This window comes from Furipterus horrens, unplaced genomic scaffold (assembly GCF_987537825.1).
Source record: "Furipterus horrens unplaced genomic scaffold, mFurHor1.1.pri manual_scaffold_3, whole genome shotgun sequence".
In the NCBI taxonomy this organism is placed as follows: Eukaryota; Metazoa; Chordata; class Mammalia; order Chiroptera; family Furipteridae; genus Furipterus; species Furipterus horrens.
In genome coordinates this window covers 74,798,961-74,822,550 of record NW_028327173.1, presented here as the reverse complement: position 1 = coordinate 74,822,550, position 23,590 = coordinate 74,798,961, and the positions used below count along the sequence as shown (strand labels likewise).

The following is a 23,590-nucleotide window of genomic DNA, read 5'->3' as shown; positions in this document are numbered from 1 at the left end:
GTAAACATGAATGAGGACTTTCATTAGAGAGAGTGTGTGCGTGCATGCATGTGTGTGTTTGGGGGAGATTAGTGGGGAACTGGAGGTGATACAGGTGTTTGTCACTAGAGGAATCAATAAGTAAAACCTCACGGATATAAAAACTGATACATAGTAACACAGCTGCAAACACAAACTGTACATATACAACTTGGATGGATAATGAAGACATAATATTCCCTGGAAAAAGAGATGACATAAGATTAATAACACCACATTTAGGGAAATGAAACACAAACAGACAAAATGATACTCACATTTTACAATATAGCTTATTTAGTAAATTTTATATAGCTTATACGTTATTTAATAAATATTATAGTTACAAAGGACCTATATACATATATTGGGAGATGTATTTATATGAGAGAAGGAGGTGGGATGTAGGAACAAGAGTGGATAAATAGTAATAATAATGCTCTTGGACAGCCTGATAACAATAATGCTATTCACTAAAGAGTAAGATGACCTCAACTCTGCACCTGAAGTCTGTCACGCATGCACACACGCACGCACATACACAACCAATTTGGAACTACTCTCTACCAATGGTTAAGCCCAGGAGTGATCTGTGACAATGGTAGTAAGCATGGCAGTGACCAATAAGAGCAAAGGTTAGAAAAGGACACTTTTAGGTGTAAGATTATTGAACACTGTGATTTAGCTTAGTTTATCATTATATTCTTAGTGAATGACTGTAGATGCTCAATAAACTTTTGTGTAACTAAACCGAACTGACTCCAACTTACATCTCACTGCAGAGTTTGGGTTCCAGGAACAAAGTTCCCTAAATTGAAGTAAATCATAAAAATTCTCACATCTCTCTTTTCAATGTTGCTGTATCAATAGTGTATAGTTAGCAGTTGCATAACCAATATTGTAGTTATCTTTGTTTTGACTATAAGACTGTCAAGTACAGGAACATAAAGTTAGCCTTTTGCTTCCTGACAGGCAATTACTACACCAGCTTCTGAAGAAAGAGTCAGTAGGTGAGTTGGGTCAAAACTGTCTCTGCACAGTGGTTGAGACGTTAAATAGCTACATCTGCAGTGAGGACTCAGTCAATGACCATTCAAGAAACAATTATTTGTCATACATTCTAAAGAATTTTAGTTTTAGGCTTAAAATGACCCAGAACTTTATATAATTAGGGAATCCCTCTCATCATTTAAGGAAATTAAATTACTGCACAAAAGAGATCTCTACAAAACTACTATTCAATAATGCAAATTAACAATTATAACAAAAGTTAAGAAACATATGTGTATGTATATTTATATACACATATCTGTACATAACATACATTTATACACACACACACACATATATACACATATGCACACATGTGCGCACACACACACACACACACATATATTTCAGGGATTTGACCCAGGGAACATTTGCTCTTATAAACAGCTTTACTGCTTAATTGGTAATTAGGTCCTGCTTGCCTGTGTGTGGCATTAACATAAATTGGTTGCGAATAGCACCAGGTGCATTCAATTAAAAAGCCTTAAAGAAAGGTATCACATTTTACCACTTGGTTGCATTTCGAAAATATATTTAACAGGTTTATTCCAATGTCAGGGTTGCAATAAATGGAAGTCAAGTTGACTTAAAACAGACATGTCTTGTGGGTTAATCTTCCTGTCTCCTGATTTCCATCACCTACTTTGAAACTATTCAGTCATCCATTTTGTAGATCTTGCCAAAGCCTGCAGCTGAAGCCTGCAGTTGCTCTTCTCTATGTAATGAAGAGCCACATATTTTTTCTTCGCTTGGGATGTTATTAGTCTGATTTAAGCCAGCCATTAGAACTAACAAGGCAGAGGGCCATTTATACCCATTATTTCTGCAAAATGTCTGGATGCACTTAGGTGCAGTGTGAACTAGACTTAAACAGAGGCATAAAATAAACTAAGCCTATTTATAAATTTCTCGCCTCTTGGCCTGCATGATGAACCCTTAGGAAAGACCCTGAATAGCAGGCATCAGAGGTATATTATTGCTTTATGCATTAAAGTTATTTTTAGATTTTCCTGAGAATATGAAAACTTTATGAGGAGCTTAATACTGAAAACTGAGGCACAGAGGGCAATAAGTTATATTTAGTGTTAGGTACTGGACTTATGTGGGAAGTGAGTCAATACTGAGCCAATTAGTTGTTGCTAATACTTTCCTGGAAAAAATAGTTCTTTCAATGCAATAACCCAGGACTTGCAGTCTTGATATTTCTTAGAGGATGTAAGCAGACACATCCACACACTTCTCTAACAGCTTATTCAAAATTGAATGATTCTTAGGACAAGTTTTTACACAAAACTGCTAGGACCCCTATAAAATTGTTTTCTTTCAACATTCCACTTGATTGTTCACCAAGACATCTACAATTTAACAAGTCTTTCTTCCCCTTAAACCACTAATGAAATGTAGATACTACATTTTCAAGACACATAATTAAGTGAACCTGTAAAGTTGAAATTCGTATATTTCTTGCTCATTCAAACCTTACTCAGTGCATAATAAAAATCTCAACTACTGCCACATCCAAAAAGTCTTCCATGATTATTTTTGTATAAATGGGTACAAATTTTTGTTTTTATTAGAAACTGTTTCATATTCTCTAAATATTTAATGCATAGAATCTTTTCTCCTCAAGTTACTTGTAAAGTGCTCAGGGGAAGGTATGCATGACATTTTAAAAGTTTCTGATACCTAATTAAGATGTTATAAATTCATGCTTTGAAATCCTGCCTCTTTGATCCAACATATGGCAAATAGTAGATAAAATATAAAATATACAATTAAATAACTTCAAAGTACTAAATATAGTGATAGACTAGAAATGGAACGAAACATAAAATATTGAGAGAAAGTAATACCACAGGTCTGCTGGAATCTGAGACTGGGAGCAAGCAGAGGTGACTACTTGTTCTGGATTCTTTGGGTAGAAGGAAATAAGGTTCCTCATGTGTAATAGACACCAGAGCTGGTCTCACTGCTGGGTCAGCGTGAGCTTCTGACAATGAAATGCAGCTGAAAAAAGCCCTGATTTACTAATTCTTGGGGGATGCAACATTTATAATGTTGCCTCTTACAGAGGCACAAAGAAGCAGGCAGCCTTGAAACCAGGCAACCTTGCAAGCTACCATTTGACAGCAGGAAATGAAGTCATGACAGATTAAATGAAAATAAAAGAAAAAATATCAATAATGGTTTTAAAATAAGTGTGCTTAGACTCTTTGAAGTGATATAGAAATAAAATAGCCACAATTAAATAAAAAAGTGAAAAATTATAAAACTAAAACACATAAATATTAAAGAGCAGAAATAAAAAAATTAGAAATTCTTAAAGTAAAACTATTGTTATTGAATTATAATTGAAATAAAATGTAGCACAATAGATAGAAATTTAAAACATGTATAAGAGACATGGATTACATAGATCAAGGTAATTTAATATATTGTACTTTAAAAAGTGTTCCAGAGAGAATTGAAAAAAAAAGTCTGAGACGTTATATTTTAAAAGTATAAATTTTCCAGATTTGAAGAGAGACATGAGTTCAGAGTAGACGCCTATGCCAAGTATAAATCATATTAAGTAAAAATAAGTCCATACCCATACATGTCTTAGTGAAACTGAAATACTGTATATCAAGGATAAAGAAAACACTTGATAGTTGGAAAAGAGAAAGGCATGATACCTAAGAGGGAATGAGCATTGAACTGGTGGCAGACTTCTGAGCAGCAATAATAAATGGTAGAAGACAACAGAATACCTTCACATTCTTGAAGAAACAAAACTTTAAATATAAATTATATGTCCAGCTAATATGCTACTTAATAGTGAGGTCATAAAAAATATATTTTTAGCTATATAAAGCTAGAGAATTTATCTACCGCCCCACACTTTCACTAAAATAATTGCTAAGTGACCTTTTTAAAACTGAATGTAAAGATAGTGTGTAAAAAATTAATGGTAAAATATGCAAATAAATGTAATAAACTAATTGTAAAAATTAACTTATCTTAAAACTAAAAAACGAGACAACTATATAGGTAAGTGTTACGGCTAGTTAAAACACACTAAAGTCTTTAGATTTGGTTAGAAAAATTTATAGTTATGTATGTTAAATAATAATTGTTGAAGAAATGAGTTAGCAAAGCAGCAAAGGGGAACCAGCAGAAGGAAAAAGTAGTAGTAATGATGTTAATGGTGATAATTATACTAATTTGATCGATTCATAGGAAGGTAAATAGACAAAGAGAAAAATATCCTATGAAAGCATGATAAAACCAAGACACAAAATAAGATATAGACATGAAATTCATCACAAAATGTTAAAAAGATTAAATGCTCTTAAGAAAATATTAGATTGAAAGTGATCTACTTATATACTGGTTTCAAGAGTACAATTTAAAAAAATGTCATAGAAAGTTAAAATTAAGAAAGCATAACATTCAAATGCTAATTTTAAAAAGCTGCACCAGCATACTAATATCAAAGTAGAATTTAAAGCAAGAGCTTTCAACAGAGCAATTACTTCATTCTGATAAAATGAAAATTCTAACATAAGCAAAATAATGTAAAAATAAAGAACATATATGTACTTAATAATGGAGCCTGGGAATGCACAAAACAGAAACAAACCTAATTTAAAAGAAACTGACAAATCTAGAAATACCATAGAAAATCTGAACATTTTTTACCATAAAGATATAGCTAAAACAGACAAAATATTAGCAGGTATATGAAAATATTGAACAAAAACAATTAATAAGCTTGCTCATGTATACTGATAATTTATATATATAAATAATGTATAATTATAAAACAAATATTTCAAAATATCAAAGAATTGGTGTGATTATTGATTAAATATTCTATACTCAAATTATTTTTCCCATAGTACTTGCTAGAGAGAAAATGCGAGGCACGTGGTAAGCATTAGACATTGGATAATCTGAACTAGTGTCCTAAAAGATACATTACATTCTACATTTCAACTTTTGCAGTTTTCTGTATATGCAGTATAAAAACTCCCTGTCAACGCACAGGAATCTTATAAAGCAAATAGAAGAAAAAGCAGAAAACTGAACAAACTTAAATTAATCTTTCACAATATAAAAAAGTTATATGTGTTCACTTTCTTATTTTTTCAGTTATACTGAAAGTGTGTGAAACAGTTAAAACTAGTAAAGACAAAATAACTTGATTAACTATTTTAAAATTATATTTTACTTACATGTCCTTAATTATCATTAATTAATATTAAATTGTTCAATTTAATATTTAAGTATTTTGTATTCATCTATTCAATGAAAACTATTGATTTTGCTATTATTAAAAGAGAAAAATCTTGGTCAACCATCATGAAACAAGATAAGAACTGGTAAAAATTCTCTTACATGATTAGAGTTTATGTACAGGTATAAATATTCTAAGAGAAAAATAAAGACTGGCCATTTTGAAAAGAAGTAAATACTTTATCTTAATATTTATATTGAAGAGATACCTGTCTATACCAATATTTAGTTGATGTGTGATTAATGTCATTTTACCTTTATAAATATCTGCCAACCTTGGATCATCAGTATAATTATTGTTCTACTTAGATGCATTTCATCGTAAGAAACAAAGGCTCACTCAGACACCTGTAAGGTTAAATCTAAAACGTCATTTCTCCCTCTCGAAACTGTACCATTAAAGGGAGATACACATTTGACTCATTATTTTTAATGTACTGCTTTTAATGTAAGAATGCATGTCAACTAAACTCAAATTGTAACTGGAAAATCCTCAGAACTAAAACTGCTCCATGAAATTACAGTTTTTTTTTCCCCATCTCACTTTTGCGATCCATCTAGTAAATTATTTTTCATGACATTTCTGTTTTCTTATTGTCTGCTTCATTCTTCTGTGTTCATTTTTCTCTCAACCAACTTCTCTGTTTGGTTTTAGGTTGCATTTTCTCAATGATTGTGCTCAAAATGAATAGTTGGGCAAGCAAAAAAAAATGGAGAGGAGTAAGAAAGTATAACAAAGTGTTTTAAGAATTAATTGAGAAAATTAAGTGTTTATATCAGTGTGTAGCATATGTGTTAAATAAAAGGTAATTAAAAGCTAGCAGCTCTATTGTAGTTTTACTTATGAACGAATTCACATTATGATTATTCTTGACAAGCAGAATAGAGTATGGGCTTTTGATGTCTGATTTTGTAAAGTAAGGATAATAAGACTATATGCTGTGTTTTATTTAAGTATTTAGTTTTTACAGGGATCCAAAAAACTATTTGTTGTCTGAGACAAAAATATTTTTCACTATGAAGAATGACCAAAAAGAAAAATAAATATTTATTCTGAGTTACCACTTACGTTATATGGGGCATTTAAAAGTGTATTTTCATCAATAACTCCATCTGAAAAATGAACAAACTAAAAAAGAGTGATGCACTGCCAAAGGCATTGTTGAAGATTTCACTGAGCTCAAATGCTGGTTTAGAAAATTTTTGTTAAATTTCTACTGCTTTGATTTTCCTTTACTTGATTTCTAGTCCATGCTTTATGAGTGCTTGAATTTATATAAACTACTAAACTTATTTATTTCAACACATAACTTACATGTTCCATAGTATTGAAAAAACTAATTTGTTCTGAAGGCTAAATATTTCTTTTGCAATGTTTAAAAAGAGAAAGCCATTCACCTCCAATAATCCTTTGGTGAGAAAGGTTAACTGTTAACTCAATATAGATATCCCTGAACAAAATTAAATTAAAAAGATTAAAGACATTTTGTAAAAATTAAACAAAAAACATGATTAATCAAAATTATTTTCCATCTTCAAATATTATTTTCATTAATTCAAAATTATACATCTTGCTTTAAAAATGCCCTCCTTTACATTTTCATGCACAGTATCAATAATTTCTTTAAATGGAAATGCTATAAATTACTTATTTCCAAAGATTAGTATATTGTTAATTATTTTGGAAGTTAGGAAACTAGTGAAAAGAAAAAGTAAGAGAAAATTGAGGTGAAGACTGAGGTTACATCATCAAAAACTTTAGCACAGCTCTCTGAAAACTGATCATTTTAATCCCTTACATGACACCTTAATGTAATGACAAGAAGCACAAAATTGAAATTGCAAAGCTGAGTTACCTATTTGCCTATAGACATAATGTTGTTGATCATGGATATTTCAAAAATGTATTCTCATTGCTTGAAGAACACAACCCCTTCACTTAGCAAAGTGTCCAGCTAAATTTAGAACCAGAAATGATGTGTTGGGAGAGCCATAAAAAACAATATTAAGAAGAAAAAATGTATATCACATAATGCAAATTTTAAAAAATTGCACTGAAACAAAATAGAGCTATTATTAGCTGTTTTAATACTAATGGCTAATAGTAAATGAACACTTAATAAATACCAGGTAACGTACCCGACTTATATTATTCTGTTTATTTCAAACAACCTTTCTCTCAAATGGGTATGAAGATTATCTTCACTTTAGACTTAAGGAACTAGGTTTCACATGAGTTGATAAATTACTTATGTTATATATTTCGTACTATCTTTTCATTCAACTTAATATTGTAAGCATTTTTCAAGTCACTAAACTGTATTTTAAAAACCTTAAAGACACAGAATATAGCTATCTAATTACATAATGGTTATGTAAACAGACCATGTTATATAAATCTAACCCTCAACTATTGAATACTCACTAGCAACAATAACTGAATTGTTTAAACTTTGCTAATTATATAGATATCATGCAAGATTCATCTTAGGAAAATACTGTTATTATTGAGACATTTTATTTTTAAAATTTATTTCCCAAAGAGTAATATTTAAAATCCTATGCCCCCAAGAAATCAGTATAATGAAATATAATTATTCTTAACCAGCCACTTTTATTAATTTTAGATTGGCAATTTTATCTCCATGGTCACTAAAACAACAGTTTGGTAAATAAGACTGATCTCTCCATTTGTCTCCTCCTAAACCTCACCCCACAACATTTATGACTGGCCAAGGAGGCCTAAATTGCCGAGACACATGCATCACTTGGGAAACGTTCAGCCTCCTCTTTCCCTGCCAATTCCTATCATCAAAGGCAGATACAGATTTGACTCACTACTCAAACTGATAATGACACAACTCCTTGGGAACATCCCTTAAGTGATCCTTTACCTGCGGGACATCCCCATTGAAACTAAATTTATCTTCTCCCTCAGCAGATCCCTTGGATTTCAGAAATCCCTGAGGCTTTAAAGGTTAGGCTAAATGGACTACTAATGAAATGTAGAGTTGGCAAAATATAGAGGTAGCACACCTTTTGAGACTTTTCATAAAGGCACAGTGGGGGGATTTTCTACCCATGGTGGAGGGGAGAGGATTTATCTTCTGTAAAATTTTGTCTGCGAGAATATTCTAAAAAGAAAAGTCCTGACTCCAAATACTAATAATGTATAAACTCTTTTGTTGTATAAGCCCAGAGGCAGCTAATATTTTTTAATGAAGACAAAAGTATGTAGAAAACAATTATATTATTTTCAATCACAGTTTACACCAAAGTAATTGAAAGTAAAACTAATTAAACAAGAAAGTATCAAATAGATATCTATTCTCTCTCTTGTACACTTACAGTGTTTTACTGCCAATGTTTCACAATTGTTACCAAGTAGCTTTTAAATCCTATTAGTTTTCCAGAGAACTGTTAATGTTTTGGACTCTAAGGTGTTTTGCTGGGTATGCTGCTGCTGAAATTATGTACTTCTTACAAACAGATGTTTTTGGTACATTTGATTTTTACAGCATCCTGACCTGTTAGAAACACTTGAGCTCATGGAAATCTAATTCCTGAAAGTTAATCACTGTAGTTGCTCATGAGTACTTTGTATAATAGCCACATCTAAACCTAACCAAGCTACTATGAGCACCGCTTCCCTACTCACTTCAATGTAAGCAACAGAGACAACAGCTTTAAAAGCAAGTTGGTTTCAAGGGTAAAAGAAGCCAAGACCATGCCATTTAATGGTATTACTCAGAATGGAGGTATAAAAGGAATGAAGTATCTATGAAAGTGGCCTCTAACTCTTTAAATGTATTCTGTCAATATATTTGCTCAACCTTCCTTTCACCTACCCCTTCTGAAATTTGCTATCATTATGTAATAAATTTAATAGAATGCTATTTCTAAAAATAATACTTCCAAGTAACAAAATCTTATATGTTGTTTTATACAGAATTGTGCTCTATGTGTAATTCCATGTGTAACTAAACATATGGTGAAGGCATATATAGAAAAAGGCTTTTCTTCATTTTTCAGTGTCCTTAATTATGATGCTACTCCTTTTGATATGTCTTTTCCCTCATTCAGCCTAATAATAATAGTAGCCTAATCCTAACTGTAATAAAATTTTACTTTTGTTTTGTTAGTACATCATAAACCTTTATACTCCTTGTCTGCACTCTCATAGCAACAATCTCATTAATATTTATAACTATCCTGAGAGAAGTTCTAAGAATTACTTTAAATATCTTAAGATCATGTAGTAGACTCTCAGAAAGACTGCATCTAGTAAACAAGTGAGAGATGCCAGGATTCTTTTTCTTACATTCTTCTATAAGCCTATATTAACAGGCACTGTTCCACTGAGTTTTCCTGCAATTCCTTCATATGAGGAGGGACCCAAAAATGGAATTTATTTATAAAAAATTGTGCATTCTTACATGTTTTAACTTCAGTCATCTTCAAAGTACTCTCCATTTGATGCAATATACCTATTTAGACATTTTTTCCACTGCTCAGAATACTTTCAAACTTGTTGATTTTGATGCCTTTTAGTGCTTCTGCCATTTTTTTGTTTCACCTCTTCCACATTGGCAAACTGTTTCCCTTTGAGGACATTTTTCATCCGGGGAAACAAAAAGTTGCACAGGAGAGATTTGGATAAAGGGAAGGTGGAGAACAAAACTCATGCCATTTTTTGGGTCAAAAACTGCTGAACACTCAATGTGGTATGGGCAGGTATACTTGTAAATCACCCATCATGAAATGGGCAAATGCGTTGAGTTTTCAAAAAAAGTTATCTGAAGCCTACTGCAGCCTCTCGCAACAACACCAACTGGTACACTGATACAGATGGGTTCCTAGAACACTCACCTAGTGGGTAAAGCTTGTACTACAAGTGGTCTACCCATTAGAAGATAATCCCATTTTTTTGAGGTCCCCCCTCATATTTATGTAAAGGATACAAAATTTAGCCCTTGAAGATTATCTCGCATTGCTCTGGAATGAAGTCTCTGGTACTTTATCTTTTAAATTAAATTCTAAAATCTTTCTAAAATAAACACCACACAGTGTATTAGTAGGCAAGGAGTGGAGATAAGAAAATGACACTTCTTTGCCTGATAGAATCTCTATTATCTTTTTTGCATCTTGATTTTCTACTAGTTCTTGCTTCTGCTTCCTAATATTTTTTTTGTTTCAATTTTTGATAGGTTTTTACTTATTTGCTCTAACTCTCAGACCCCAAATCCAACAATCCTCATTCCTGTTCACCTGCTATACTTCAACTACCCAACACTAACCTAATGTTTGGTCTATTTGCCTGTGATCACACTTACTTTAGGTTTTTAAGTTTGGTCACCCTTCAGACTGAGCTGATGGCATAACTATGTACCCTTTCTGGACATACTGTTCAGCCAGACTTTTTCCTGCTTGAACAACTTTACATGATCTGTGCATTAGTGCAGCATACTTAGGGCTCAGAAAACTGATCCAACCCAGCAAAGAGAAAAGATATTTGAGTTGTATTGAAATGGGTAAATGGCTTAAATTTCCCACTAGTCCTTGTTAGTTACACCAGGAAAAAAACATCTATCTAGTTAAATGATTGATTTATGAAACATCTTTGTCATAATAGCCAAGAGTACTGTTATGATAAATTTGACTGCGTTTCAGAGTGCAAGTTCATTGCTAACTAGCATCTCAAAGATGTAGAAAGTTGTAAGGCAGCTGCAGTTACACTGAAAATCCCATAAATACCAATAGTCTTTCAGCTAAAATGAAACCTTTTCATTCTGTAGCCACTCAGGAAGTCATGTCTAGTTACCAACAGCATATTTGATAGAAGCAGATCTGTATCTAATTCTTAAGCATAATGAACCCTAGTTTCTTCTCTTGTTGGAAGATACTGAGAGCATCTGACACACTCCTTCTGTGTTATAACCATGGTCTTACATTTTACATTATGTCGTCGTCGTCGGCAGCCGTCCGTCTCGAGAGACGATGGTGTAGCTTCTTAAGAGTCTATCTGCACCGCCGAGAATGGCTGTGCAGTCCGACTCGGGAGTGATCCTCCCATGTTGAATCGACATCTTGCGATGACGCTGGAGTGTCCTCTCCAGTGAAGCTGAAGCTACAGAGCCTGGGCAGGGTGATATGGAGGGTCTGCTGTTGCCCATGCAGCAGACCCCCCCTCTCTTCGCAGCTGAAGGGTCCAAGGGAAAGACGGAGTCAATACAGCCTGGCTTCAGGTGCGCCGCAGGAGTTGCCGGTGATGACTACAACGTCAAACCGCCTTAGGGACTCCGGCTCCGGATTTTCTGTCGGGGTTTACTCCCTTAGCCTTTCCCCTGAAGAGGTATGCCGCAAGGCAGCGGAGGTTTTTTGGAGTCAGAGTTTTCCTTCTCTGTTACATTATGTAAGAACTGCTAAAAGGGTTAAAATTCATGCGCAGCATCCAATGTAAACTTCCCATGTAAAATGGGAAATTTTGATATGACTGGTTTGTCATACTCATAATGCTGCTCTATACATTTTGTTACACCCCCAACCCCTTCGAAAGTACTACAAGTTTAGAATGAATCTAGTTACCAGGAGATGGGCACTCTAGCCATCCTAACAGTATCACTGACTCTATCTCTTTGCCAGACTTCCACTGTTCTCGAGCCCCCTGCAGGCTCCAGTGTTAACGCCCAAGGAAATCAGAAAACAGTTGGAACCACTGACCTAGCCACTTCATCCATGGCTCCTGAGGCAAGAGTGGTTTCCCGTGGCACACAGATCAGGGACACCAGGCTACAGCAAGTCACACTGCGTTCTCTCACCGCAGCGCCCGGTCTCCCCCTGTCTAGGCAACTCTGACACACAGTGAGTCATGCAATCTGTGCGGTTTCCAGACTCATCAGCATGGGGCCCCCATGAGCACAACCCTCCTGGACATTCAAGAGATGGACTCTATTATTCTAGAAATCACAAGTGTGAGGCAGCACTACTGGGCTTTGGGTCTCCGAGAGAATGCCACGCTCCGATTAGAATGGCCTTCCCTTCGGGCGACGCCGCTGCCGGTGCGCGCGAGGCCCTCCAGAGGGCGCGGGGACAGGGCTCAGCGGCCGCTGAGTGCTCATGCGCGTCCCCGCTTCTCCTTCCGGCCGCCGCTGCCACTGAGGAGGCCGGTCCCCTCCCCGCGATGTCGGATTACTGCTCGCCCAAGTACCAGAGCGGAGACCTGGTGTTCGCCAAGTTAAAGGGCTATGCTCCCTGGCCAGCCAGGATCGAGCACATGGCCGAACACAACCGTTATCAAGTGTTCTTCTTTGGGACCCACGAGACCGCCCTCCTGGGCCCCAAACACCTCTTCCCCTATAAGGAGTGCAAGGAGAAGTTCGGCAAGCCCAACAGGAGGAGAAGCTTCAGCCAGGGGCTGTGGGAGATCGAGAACAACCCCACCATCCAGGCCTGCGACGCCCAGGGTACCCAAGAGAAGGGCGGCTCAGAGGGGCGGGTGCCAGGGCCGCAGCCTGAGTCCTCCGAGGCCAGTGAAGCCCAGAAGAGTGACGTCCATGGCGTAGATGAAAACGGGGAGCTGGGTGTCGACGAGCCGGCTCAGGAGCAGGATGAGGTGGGTCTGCTGAAGAGGATCGCGGAGGAGGTACTGGAGGACGCCCCCAAACGCCCCAAGGAGGCCGACCCAGAAGGCAAAGAGGAGAAGGTGGTGGCTGCCTGCGAGGCCGTGAGGTCGCTCCTGGTGGAGGCATTGGAGCTGGGTCCTGCCTGGGGGCCACCAGAAGAAGAGGGGGAGCTTCAGGAAGAAGCTGCCGATGTGGAAGAGGAAGCTGAGTTCCCGGGCGACGGAGACCGTGAGAGCCTGTAGTTGCCGAAGTGTCAACAAGAGCCCCCGCATTCCTGATGTGGTCACGGCCTATGAACTGGGACCACCTCCCCAGCCCTACCCGCTAGCCTCGACCCTCTCCCTGAATCTACACTTGGCCTTGAGGTTGACCTGGATGGGCAGGCTCTCTGCCCCTCACCTCTGCCCCCACGCCCCTGAGGTCTGAGTCAGGGCCTCTGTGCCTGCCTGGAACTGTGCCCAAGTCTTCTGTTGGGGCCTTACCAGCCGTTTCCAACTCAGGACACCCATATCTCCCTCCCCAGACATTCTGGACCTCTACGTTTGAATAGGGCACGAGTGGAAGGAGGATGAAGAGCAGGAGGGACTTCCAGAAGCCTGGAAGGGGCAATCCTGAAACTGCGGTGGTGGGTGGATGGTGGCAGGAGAGTGACATCTTCCCCAGTTCTTGTCCACTCCTCCCATACCTATGATACCAGCTGCCTAGAGTTAGGAAAAGTGGGATAGCTTGTGGGGGATGGCCTCCTTTCCAAAAATCCTTTTGCTGACCATAGGAGTTCTGAGAGCTGTAGTTTTTCATCAAATGATTTGGGGATTCCCAAGTTGTTTGTGAAATGAAGGGCTTAGTTTTGCCCAGCTTCTTAGATGGGAATGGTGAGGAGCGTCTGTCCCCATTTAGATCTCTGGGACCACATGGGTTGTTCTGGGAAGACTCCTGGCCATCCTTCCTCTCTCCCGACAGCCTCAAGGCCATCTTATATTAATATATATCACCACATAAAAGGCAAGGCCCATAGTTTAGGAAACCTTTTTAATAACAGAAAAAAAATTTGAAAATTAATAATTACTCCTGTTGGGCCCATAGCTCTTCCATTGCTATCCCCATTTCTTAGATGCACTTGGGGGTTCCCCTTCCATTTGGGGTTTGATGCCTTTTTGTAGTTAAGGCTTTGGTGATCCTTTGCAGTGTCATTTCCCATCCACATCTCCCAACTTAGTACCCTCAGTATTGCAACCAGACCTGACATATAACCTACTCAGAAGAAATAATTGACCCCTCCTGACCTCCTACTAATGGTCTCTATGCCCTTCTCATCCTTGCCTTTTTCACCCCCTACCTTCTCCTTTGGGCTCTGATAAAAAATTGTTGACTACTTAGCTTTGGAAGTTTAGATCTGAAGTATTTCAGTTTGAGGAAATAAAACTTATTGATTACATTAAACAAATCTTAGGTCTGTTTCTTTGATTTCTGAAGAATTGGCCCTTAAATGTAATGCTCTTTTTTTTTTTTCTTTACATCCTGTGTAAAAACAATTTTTGTAATATACAGGGATATTTTAGAATTACCCTTGATAAACCTTTATCTTAAGATCTCTACTCACTCCATCTGTATTAGTCACTGCCACTGATTAGAATGAATGGCATTAAGTCAATATTTGAATGACAAACTGAGACAATAACTGAATTTCTAATATTGTAGGTGCTTTGCCAATCAACAGATCTGGCTAAGAATAAAGGTAAGAGGACTGGATCTTTTAGTTGTTGCTTTTTCAGGTTTTATCACTAGTCTCCTTCCCCTAACACTTTTTACATGAAAAAGGCGGTAGCTTTATATTTCCCTTTCTTAAAATATGTAATATCTGCAGGATATTAAGTCTTTTCAGAGTCTTTGTGTGAATACTTGGGGATATTTAAATATTCTTAAAAATAATCACATGCTAGGTTCCAGTTTCTGTATTTGTCAACACTGCGTGCATCAGAGGCTGAGTAAATACTGGAACATGCCAGGCCATGACTAACCAACAGGATTGAACTAAAGACCCTATTTTTCCATCTCTATATAAGATAGTATTATTTTATTCCAAGGACTATAAAATCATGATTCCTTGTTTTTCAACTACTGCTATTACATGCTATGAGTTACTATTCAATGACTTTATCATTCAGTATTTGTAATATCTGGAGTGATAGGCATTAGTATTAAATTTCCTACTGGAAGCAGCTCTCAGTCAGAGAAGTTGAGCTGCTTTTCTTGCACTTCGCAGAAAACTCAGGATTCAAATACAGATTTTACTGGGCCAAGCCTAAGCTTTGTCCCCTGAATTGTACATTCAGAACACAAACCATGAAATCAGAAGTTAACAAAATTGTTATTTTGGTATTAATAACAAATAATTATGAAAGTAGCTTATATTTAGTCTCTAAATTGAGCTAGGCAATATATTATGTTCTACATGTAATGTCTTTATTAATACAACTACCAATTAAGTACCTACTGTTACCTCTATTTTAAATCTGCAGAAGCTAAAATTCAGAGGTGTTAAGTAATTTTCCCAAGATCAGACAAGAGTAAATGAACCAAGATTCAAAGGCAGGTCTTTCTCATTCTAAATCATAGGTGCTTTGTTTTATTATTGTATTGTTTCCCACTGAATAAAATGGGAGTACTGATTCTCCTCTGCTACTTTGAAGTGAAAATTTAGAAATTTGTATAGCAAAGAGTATATTAACAAATATTGCTGGTGGGTATGTGAAATATAAACCATTCGAGGCAACTGACAATTGTTTTATCATTAAATGACTTGGCAAAATGATGAGGGCAATTGCACATTCAATATTTTTCAAGAAATATGTGACTATAGGAAGTCTGAATATGGATTGGTATCTTTGCCATAGGCAAAAATGTGATTTTGATAAGGTTTTTATAGAGGCACATCTTCTGAAATGATTCAATAAACTGAGACATAGAAAATGAAATTACTACCATTTGAGTCTGTTTCTTCGTATTTTTTCTTCTTTGTTTCTAATGTTAGGGATAGAAAAAGTTGGTGTTTATTAGGGAGTATCACACACATTTGCCTTCTTGGTGACTATAATATGGCAGTGAAAATGGTAATCGGACTAATAATAGTACATCTAAAGGATGATACACAGAGTTAGCAAACAAAATTAAAGCCCACTAAAGAAAGGAAAACATGGAAAAATCTCTTCTTTCAGCCCTTTTCTTCTAGGCAGTAGACACTTTTTATGCTTTGGTGGCTAAGATATGTTTTTGTGTAGACTGAAAAAGATTATGTTTTCTAAAATTTCTTCACTTGTTTAAAATTCCCCATAATTCCAATACTGTCCTTTTTCTTCTGAACGACATCTACCTCAGTGACAAAATTACTGATCAATAATTAATTACCTTACTGAACAAAGAGCACTGCTTAGCCTCTTGCTGATGCTGTGTTGTGGGTATTCAAATGTGTTCCTAGTGTTCTGATGATCTTGTTTAAGCATTCCATGTAAATGTGTACTCATCACATTGTCAATAATTTGCAGACATTTTTAACAGCTGGTTTTGGTAAGGCTTTTGAAGTTTTTTTTATATTTCACACAAACAGCACTGATTATATTGCTGTGGCAAGGGACTAAGAAGCCTCTGAGGGTTGTAAATTTTGTTTCTTTATTTAAGTTCTCACTTGTTCTGTAAGTTCTCATCCGTGGTGCAGATTCTTCTTTGTGGCTCATACTTTCATTTTATGTTTCCTGAAAATATAGTAGATACTCAGGGTACATAGTGCATTTTCTATTCAGTTCATTGTCAACAGACTTGTTAAAGAAGAACTTCTGCTACACATGCTACGCACATATGCTGCTCCTTGTAGTTAGGAAGAACTGCCTCTCTCTTCTTGTCCTAGCTAACTACTCAGTGTAAGAGTTAGCACCATGTATTCCTGTAGCACTCTATGCTCAAATTTATCATACTCTAATCTTCTGTTAATTTTTTGCTTTTCTACTAGGCTGCAGTAGAAAGGTAATATGTTTCATTAATATTTTACCCCTACTCCCAATACATGCCATAATTACATAATAGGTATGTTTTAAATGCTTGAAAGTCTGTTATCAAATGTTCTTCATTACTATAGTGCTATAATAAAAGTCATATGTGATGCTGAATACATCCTGACTCTGAAAGCAGGGAGGCAGTGTAAACTGGCCCATGGACCAATGACGTATACAAGTTAGGGTGGTTTTGGTTCATGTAAGTAGCTTCCTGAATTGGGTGACTTTGAAAGCATTATCTGATGCCAAGGCAATGCCATTTATTTTACCCAGGTTTTCCCACCATTTGTGTTACTTGTCTTACTTAAACCACATATGAGGCATCGTTTTTATAATGCCTAGGTCCCCAGACAAGCTTTTGGTTGCTGCCTTCTTCATATAGGAGCCATGTACTCAACATTTAGCCAAAAATTTACAATAGTAAAGTGTTAGTATGTCAAGTAGAATTTGGATCTGCCACTACTATAGACTCTTACGGTATAGACACCTCACTTGGTGTAGACACTTCTCAAAATTTAATGAATTTAAAGAAAAGAATCTTTTCACCACACTATATGGTCCTAATCTCACAAGCCAACTGTTTGGATTATATATAAACACTTTTCTTTCTCCCTCTGGGTGGAAAAATTGACCATATTAGATTTTTAAGAGCTATATAATAGAGACCTTTCTCTTGGCAGTCTGATTTTACATGTAATCTTCAACTCTACCCAAATAGTTTTGAGAATGCCAGATAATGCACAGAAAACATCATGACAAAGGCTCTGGGTGGCCAGAGGCAACCTGGGGCATACATTTAACAAGGATAGTCTTAGTCATAACATGGCCATATTGTAAACATGAGGAAGAGTGAAAACAAAAAACAGAAAAAAACCTTCACCTACTTCAGGTTCTGGTATATGGTCAGTGTCTGAGGAGTATGGGTCATTTGTTGAGTACTGTTTTCCATCTTGTTTTTATCATTTTGCTACAGCTCTTCTTTCTTCCCAGAAAACTAACAGCTCTATTCTTTTTTTCCCCTAACAAAGTGTCTTCAAAGTTATTACATTATAATTAGGTATCACTCCACATGTTTCAATAAGACCCTGGTTTCCTGTTAATAGCATTTACTCCATTCTCAGTAAACTAGTAAACCAGTAAAATCCTTTTACTTGTTTGTATCAACCAACAGGTTGATCATTCTACCCACATTTTATGTAGACAGGAAATATTATCATTTTTGCTTATTCTAAAAACCTAGCAAAATGCCAGGTTCATATTAAGCAGCCAATAAATGGAGATTAATAAAGAAATGAATGAATGAAGGACTAAATTCTGCTGCTCCCACCTTCACCACAGCCCTTGGAGGGAAATTTGTGGAATTTTGTCATGCCTAGTAAAACACAGTAAGGGGGAGCCCAAGGATTTTTTAAATGACTATATACTATTTATTAAATGAGATTTTAAAAATTCTACACAGGTAAGTGTCTTACTAACAAACTTTAACAAGACAGAAGCCCAAGGAAGATACATCAAATTATCCAAGGTCCTCATGCAAATCTGAGTGTGAATAAACAAACACAACTTATAGCTCCTTAAATTGTATTTCTCTTGAATAATTTTATAATTCATTATCAACTTTTTTAATGCAGGAAGCAGTTGGTAGCATCTGGCTTTGAAGCCACATAAACTCAAATTTAATTTCTGGCTCCTCTACTTAAGAGCATTGCAATCGCAGTTTCCCTCAACTAAAAGTTGTGATAGTGGCTTTTATGTGACAGGCTTGTTATGAGAAGCATATGAGCTCATGTACATTAAAATGTCAAATGTATTACCCAGTACAAAATAGTCATTATTTACATGTAAATTCACTTCCCTTCAATGTAGTCCAGAGAACTAACCGTAGCATTTGAAATAATTAGAGCCCAACTATCACTTTTATTTGGGAAAACACTGGTCAGCTGTGCCAAATTCTAAGAAGCTCCCTGGTTGTGATGCACATGATAATTTTATATTTAGTTTGCCCATACCCAGAGAAAAACAGAAATCATATCCTCTCATTTCCTCATATTATTTTTCAAACAGGGTCTTTAAGTTCCCTCACTATTAGCTGAGTTATTTTACTTGAACATATTCAATTTAAAAGACTCCTGCATTGGCATGACTCATCCATCCTATGGCCAGTTTTATTGCTCTTGTTATTTCCCTAGGATCCACTCACTGGTTTCCAAAGAGTATTTCTTAAATGCATCTCCTGGAATACTTCATATTCCTGGTATTTTTCAACTGCAGAAATAGTAATTGTATTGCTCTACTTATATCTTGGCTCCCTTGCCTTTTTGCCAAGGTACCCCTGTTCACACATAATTTTAATGAGCTGCCCAATTCGATTACTAAAAGGCATTAGGGTGTTATAAGGGATTGACCATACTTTCCAGAAGCTCTCTCAGGTTTCACATTCTCCTGTGATTTACCAAGTGTCACTTAATTCTGCTTTTTTTCCCCTTTTTTTTTACACCCTGGCCAACTCTTCATCACAGTCATTATCCACCTCTCATGGTGATCTATTTAACACTTCATTAAAAAATATGTTCAGCTCAGCTTCTTTCTCACTGCTTTTCACTGTCAATGTGACCGGCTTTTCCCCTTTCACTTGTGATTCTTCTGGTGCTCAAAATCTGTCAATCATCAGTTCTTCCCTTGGTGCAGTTTCTTCACATTCCTATCCTCAGCAGGGTCTGTATTTCAGCTTGTGATTCATTACCATCAATGTCTTTCTTTCTTTCTTTCTTTCTTTCTTTCTTTCTTTCTTTCTTTCTTTCTTTCTTTCTTTCTTTCTTTCTTTCTTTCTTTCTTCCTTCCTTCCTTCCTTCCTTCCTTCCTTCCTTCCTTCCTTTCTTTCTTTCTTTTTTTTTTTTCTGTATTTTCCCTTAAATTCTGGGATGTAAGCACTTATTTCAGCCATGGAATACTTTGATGACTGTTCTTCAAATATCTTTTTAAAACAAATGCAAAATTTAAGAAGAACAAGAGCAATGGTTCCTTTGTATAAGACTATTTTTTCTTTTAAAAGTGTAAATCTGGTGCATTGTTAGAAGCCTAAAACAACTTAGATTTCACAGTCTTTGGTTTATTAGAGGTGAGTGCAGGAGGAGGAAAACATGCTTGCTACAAGGAAATGTGTGTGACTGTATTGTACCAGGGCCTGTTGAAAATACTGGGGATAGAGCAATAAATTTCACAAAATACCCTCGTGAAGCTTGTGTTCTATGGGAAAAACAAACAGACTATGAATAAATACAATGATACATCTAGAATGCAGTAATATCAGAGTATGATAGAGAATAGCTAAGGGAGGAACATAGCTCTTAGGATCACTATAATTCATTCAATTAAACTGTTTTTCCTTTATTTCTTTTTTAAAAAGATTTTATTTATTTATTTTTAGAGATGGAGGAAGGGAGAAAGTGAGGGAGAGAAGCATCAATGTGTGGTTGCTTCTCGAATGCCCCCAACTAAGGACATGGCCCTCAACCCAGTCATGTGCCCTGACTGGGAATTGAACTGGTGACCCTTGGTTCATAGGCCAGTGCTCAATCCACTGAGGCATATTAGCCAGGGAGATGTTTTTTCTTTTTTTATTGTATTTTTTTCCATTACCATTTATCCCTCTTACACTCCCCTTCCCCCACAATCACCACAACGTTGTCCATATCCATGAGTTCTTTTTCATTTTTGCTTGATCCTCCCACCCCCTAACTGCCCTCCTCCACCCCATAGCTGTCAACCTGTACTCTTATCTATGAGTCTGTCTCTATTTCAGAACAATATATTTGTGTCCAGTGAATTCTTAGCTCTATTATTTATGCTAATGGTTTTCAGTCTTTTTAATCAATAGAAAAAAACATCCCAAAGACTGTCATGCCAGTAAACATTTCTATTCATGTGTAGAAATACAATAACAATAGTACCCATTTATTGAGTGCTTTCTATGTGCTAGATACTATTCCAGGAGCTTGAGATACATCAGTAAACAATATGAACAAAGTAGCTGACTTCTTAGTGCTTCCATTTTAGCAGGTAGGAAAAAAAGGAAATTAAGAACAAGCTTAGTAAATAAGAAAATTATATCGTATATTAGAAGGTTACAAATTCCTTATAAAAAAACAAAGCAAGGTAAGGAGTGCTAGAGAGAGGCAGATGGGCATTGTGCAGTGTTGAATAGGTCAGTTAGGGTGGTGGCCAAGTTTATGTGCAAACCTGGTGCTCTCCTTTGCCCTGCCCTTTAAGTCATGCCATCAGAATGTAAGTGAATAGAGTGGCATCCTTATAAAGATGACTTTGAATCAATATAATTGTGAAAATATAATTAATCCACAAACTCAAATACTTATTATTGATAATATATTACAAGGGGCACAACTCATAACAAAGAAGACACACAAATTCTATGGTATTTGAAATGACAATCATTCAATACCACTTATTTTCCTATTAATCATACACATCCACGTGACATCTTTCCCACTCTGATATTGACCCAGATTTATTCTTTATGCTATTTGTTTAACATTTTATGTGCTGTTTTCCTCCCCAAACAGAATATCACCCATAAGAGCCATGGCATTTTCCATATCTTCTGCGATACCTAGCAGAGCTCTTTACAAAGAATCATCCAGTTTTATCAATTAAGTTAATGAAGTCACAATGTAGGCAGATGTTAACAACACACCGCAATATTCTAAGAGTATGTCCATGTGTGATATAAGTTTTACTTAAGATCTTAGTTATGAGAGAAATTGGATGTCAAAGCAGCCTGATGGAGTATTCATGAGGCATGTTGTTATTACATACCTCTAGTTTAACATTTGTAGAGTGGGCATATTTGACCTAACAGTTTTCCATCCTGGTCCTTATTAAAAAATATCTATGAATAAAAAATGAGTAATTCACCCTGGAGTGTATGTAGGGAAGGCAGTATATGTGTATGTGTGCAGGTGGGGAATATTCTAGACAAATTTTTATTGTACTTGTCAAGGTCACAAGGACACTTCAGGTTAAATTTCCTTTAGTGTTATTTTCACCTTTGAAAGCCTTTTCTGTTTTTTTTCTTTTCAGGCCCAGAATTTGAATTGTCTTATGGAAGGAGCAGGGTTTGGAGTTGATATAATAGATATAAATAAAATATATTTCCAGGGTTCTGTTTTCTATCCAGTCTCCCAAGAAGAGGTTTTGTGGTGTTCTGGAGTTTCATAAAACATAACTTGAAATGCCCATCTTTCCAATGAACAATATAAGCCTGGGTTAGATAATGTTATAGAATGTGCAATGTGAAGAGTTTAAGGTATGTTAAAAGCCTCCTTCCACACTATTGAGAAAACCTATAGTTTTGCTATTTTCACTTGATTGGCATTCCTAACAACTGCTCACCTGTTATAAGGCATTGCCACTAAGTCTGAATGTCACAGCCTTGAAGAAAGCTCCACATCAAGGTCCCTCAGTGAGTCAGAAAAGGGCTGTTTGGACCACATCTGCTAATGAGGCAGCTGAATATCCATTGTCTTATATTTCTTATGGCTGTCACAAGCAATGGACACCCCAACTATATTTTAATCATGTTGATATAACAGTTTGAATGCTAACAGATATAATTCAGTGCAGGTATTCTGAAATATTTCTGACTCTTTGGTTAAAAAGGGAGAGAATGATGAAAGTGATTGTAAGTCCCAAGTGTTCAGTGTGGAACAAAAAATAAAAATAAAAACAAAAAACATTCTACTTTCTCTTGTCTCCACTTCCCTCCATTCCTTCCTCTAGAAAGTATCATCTTTTGGTTCCCAGAAATAAATATTGCACCATGTAGGAGAATAGTCCTCTGGCCCTTTGACTGTACTCACCCATGAACTGGTTAAAGGGGCTCCCTCAAATCTGAATGTAAATAATAATGAACAGGTTAAAAATGGTGCGCAGCAGTGGCCCCAAACCTTTACACTGAGAGTAAAAGTTGGCACGTGTGTTATCACCAAGAGTCAAAGAGAACTTTCATTGCTAAAAGTTGTATATTTAATTTTTTCCCTGATTCATGGGATCAGGATAAATACACATATTTATAAATTTTGAAAATCAAGCAAACCCCAGGCCACAGATGGTTAATGATAAGGTGCTTCATGCTACTCTTGAAGAGCTGTTTTGGCTGTTCAAATAAAAAGATGTCCCCAAGAATTGTATCACAGAAATAATTAGCACAGCATATATCTGCAGGGATCTTCTTTCCACACTTTTCCTCTCTGGTTCACAAGGACAGACAGTTGTGTATTGCTAACTGCTGCTACTAACGCACTCTAATTATGGTCATTATTCATACCAGGGCACTTGAGGTCACTAGTGCATTCTTTGAGCACAGAACCCTACAATTCATCCTGTATTGTCCTCTAGATTGTGAACTACAAGTAAATGGATTAGAAAACTAGTTTATCTTTGTATATAAGATGTAGATTTGACCTTGTGTTGTTCTTCTTCATCTTCTATGACCTTCCAAACTCTAGACACAAGACTTTCAAGCAGCCTTGTAAAAAATCTCCAACTGTGCTTTGGTTT

General features: G+C 36.2%; 1 protein-coding gene across 1 annotated transcript; it reads left to right on the top strand.

The window, feature by feature from the left end:
* Window positions 1-12,526: 12,526 nt before the first annotated feature.
* On the top strand, window positions 12,527-13,210 carry HDGFL1 (HDGF like 1). Its single transcript, XM_090271740.1, has one exon. It carries the CDS (start codon window positions 12,527-12,529, stop codon window positions 13,208-13,210), a length of 684 nt encoding a protein of 227 aa, XP_090127866.1.
* Window positions 13,211-23,590: the final 10,380 nt, after the last annotated feature.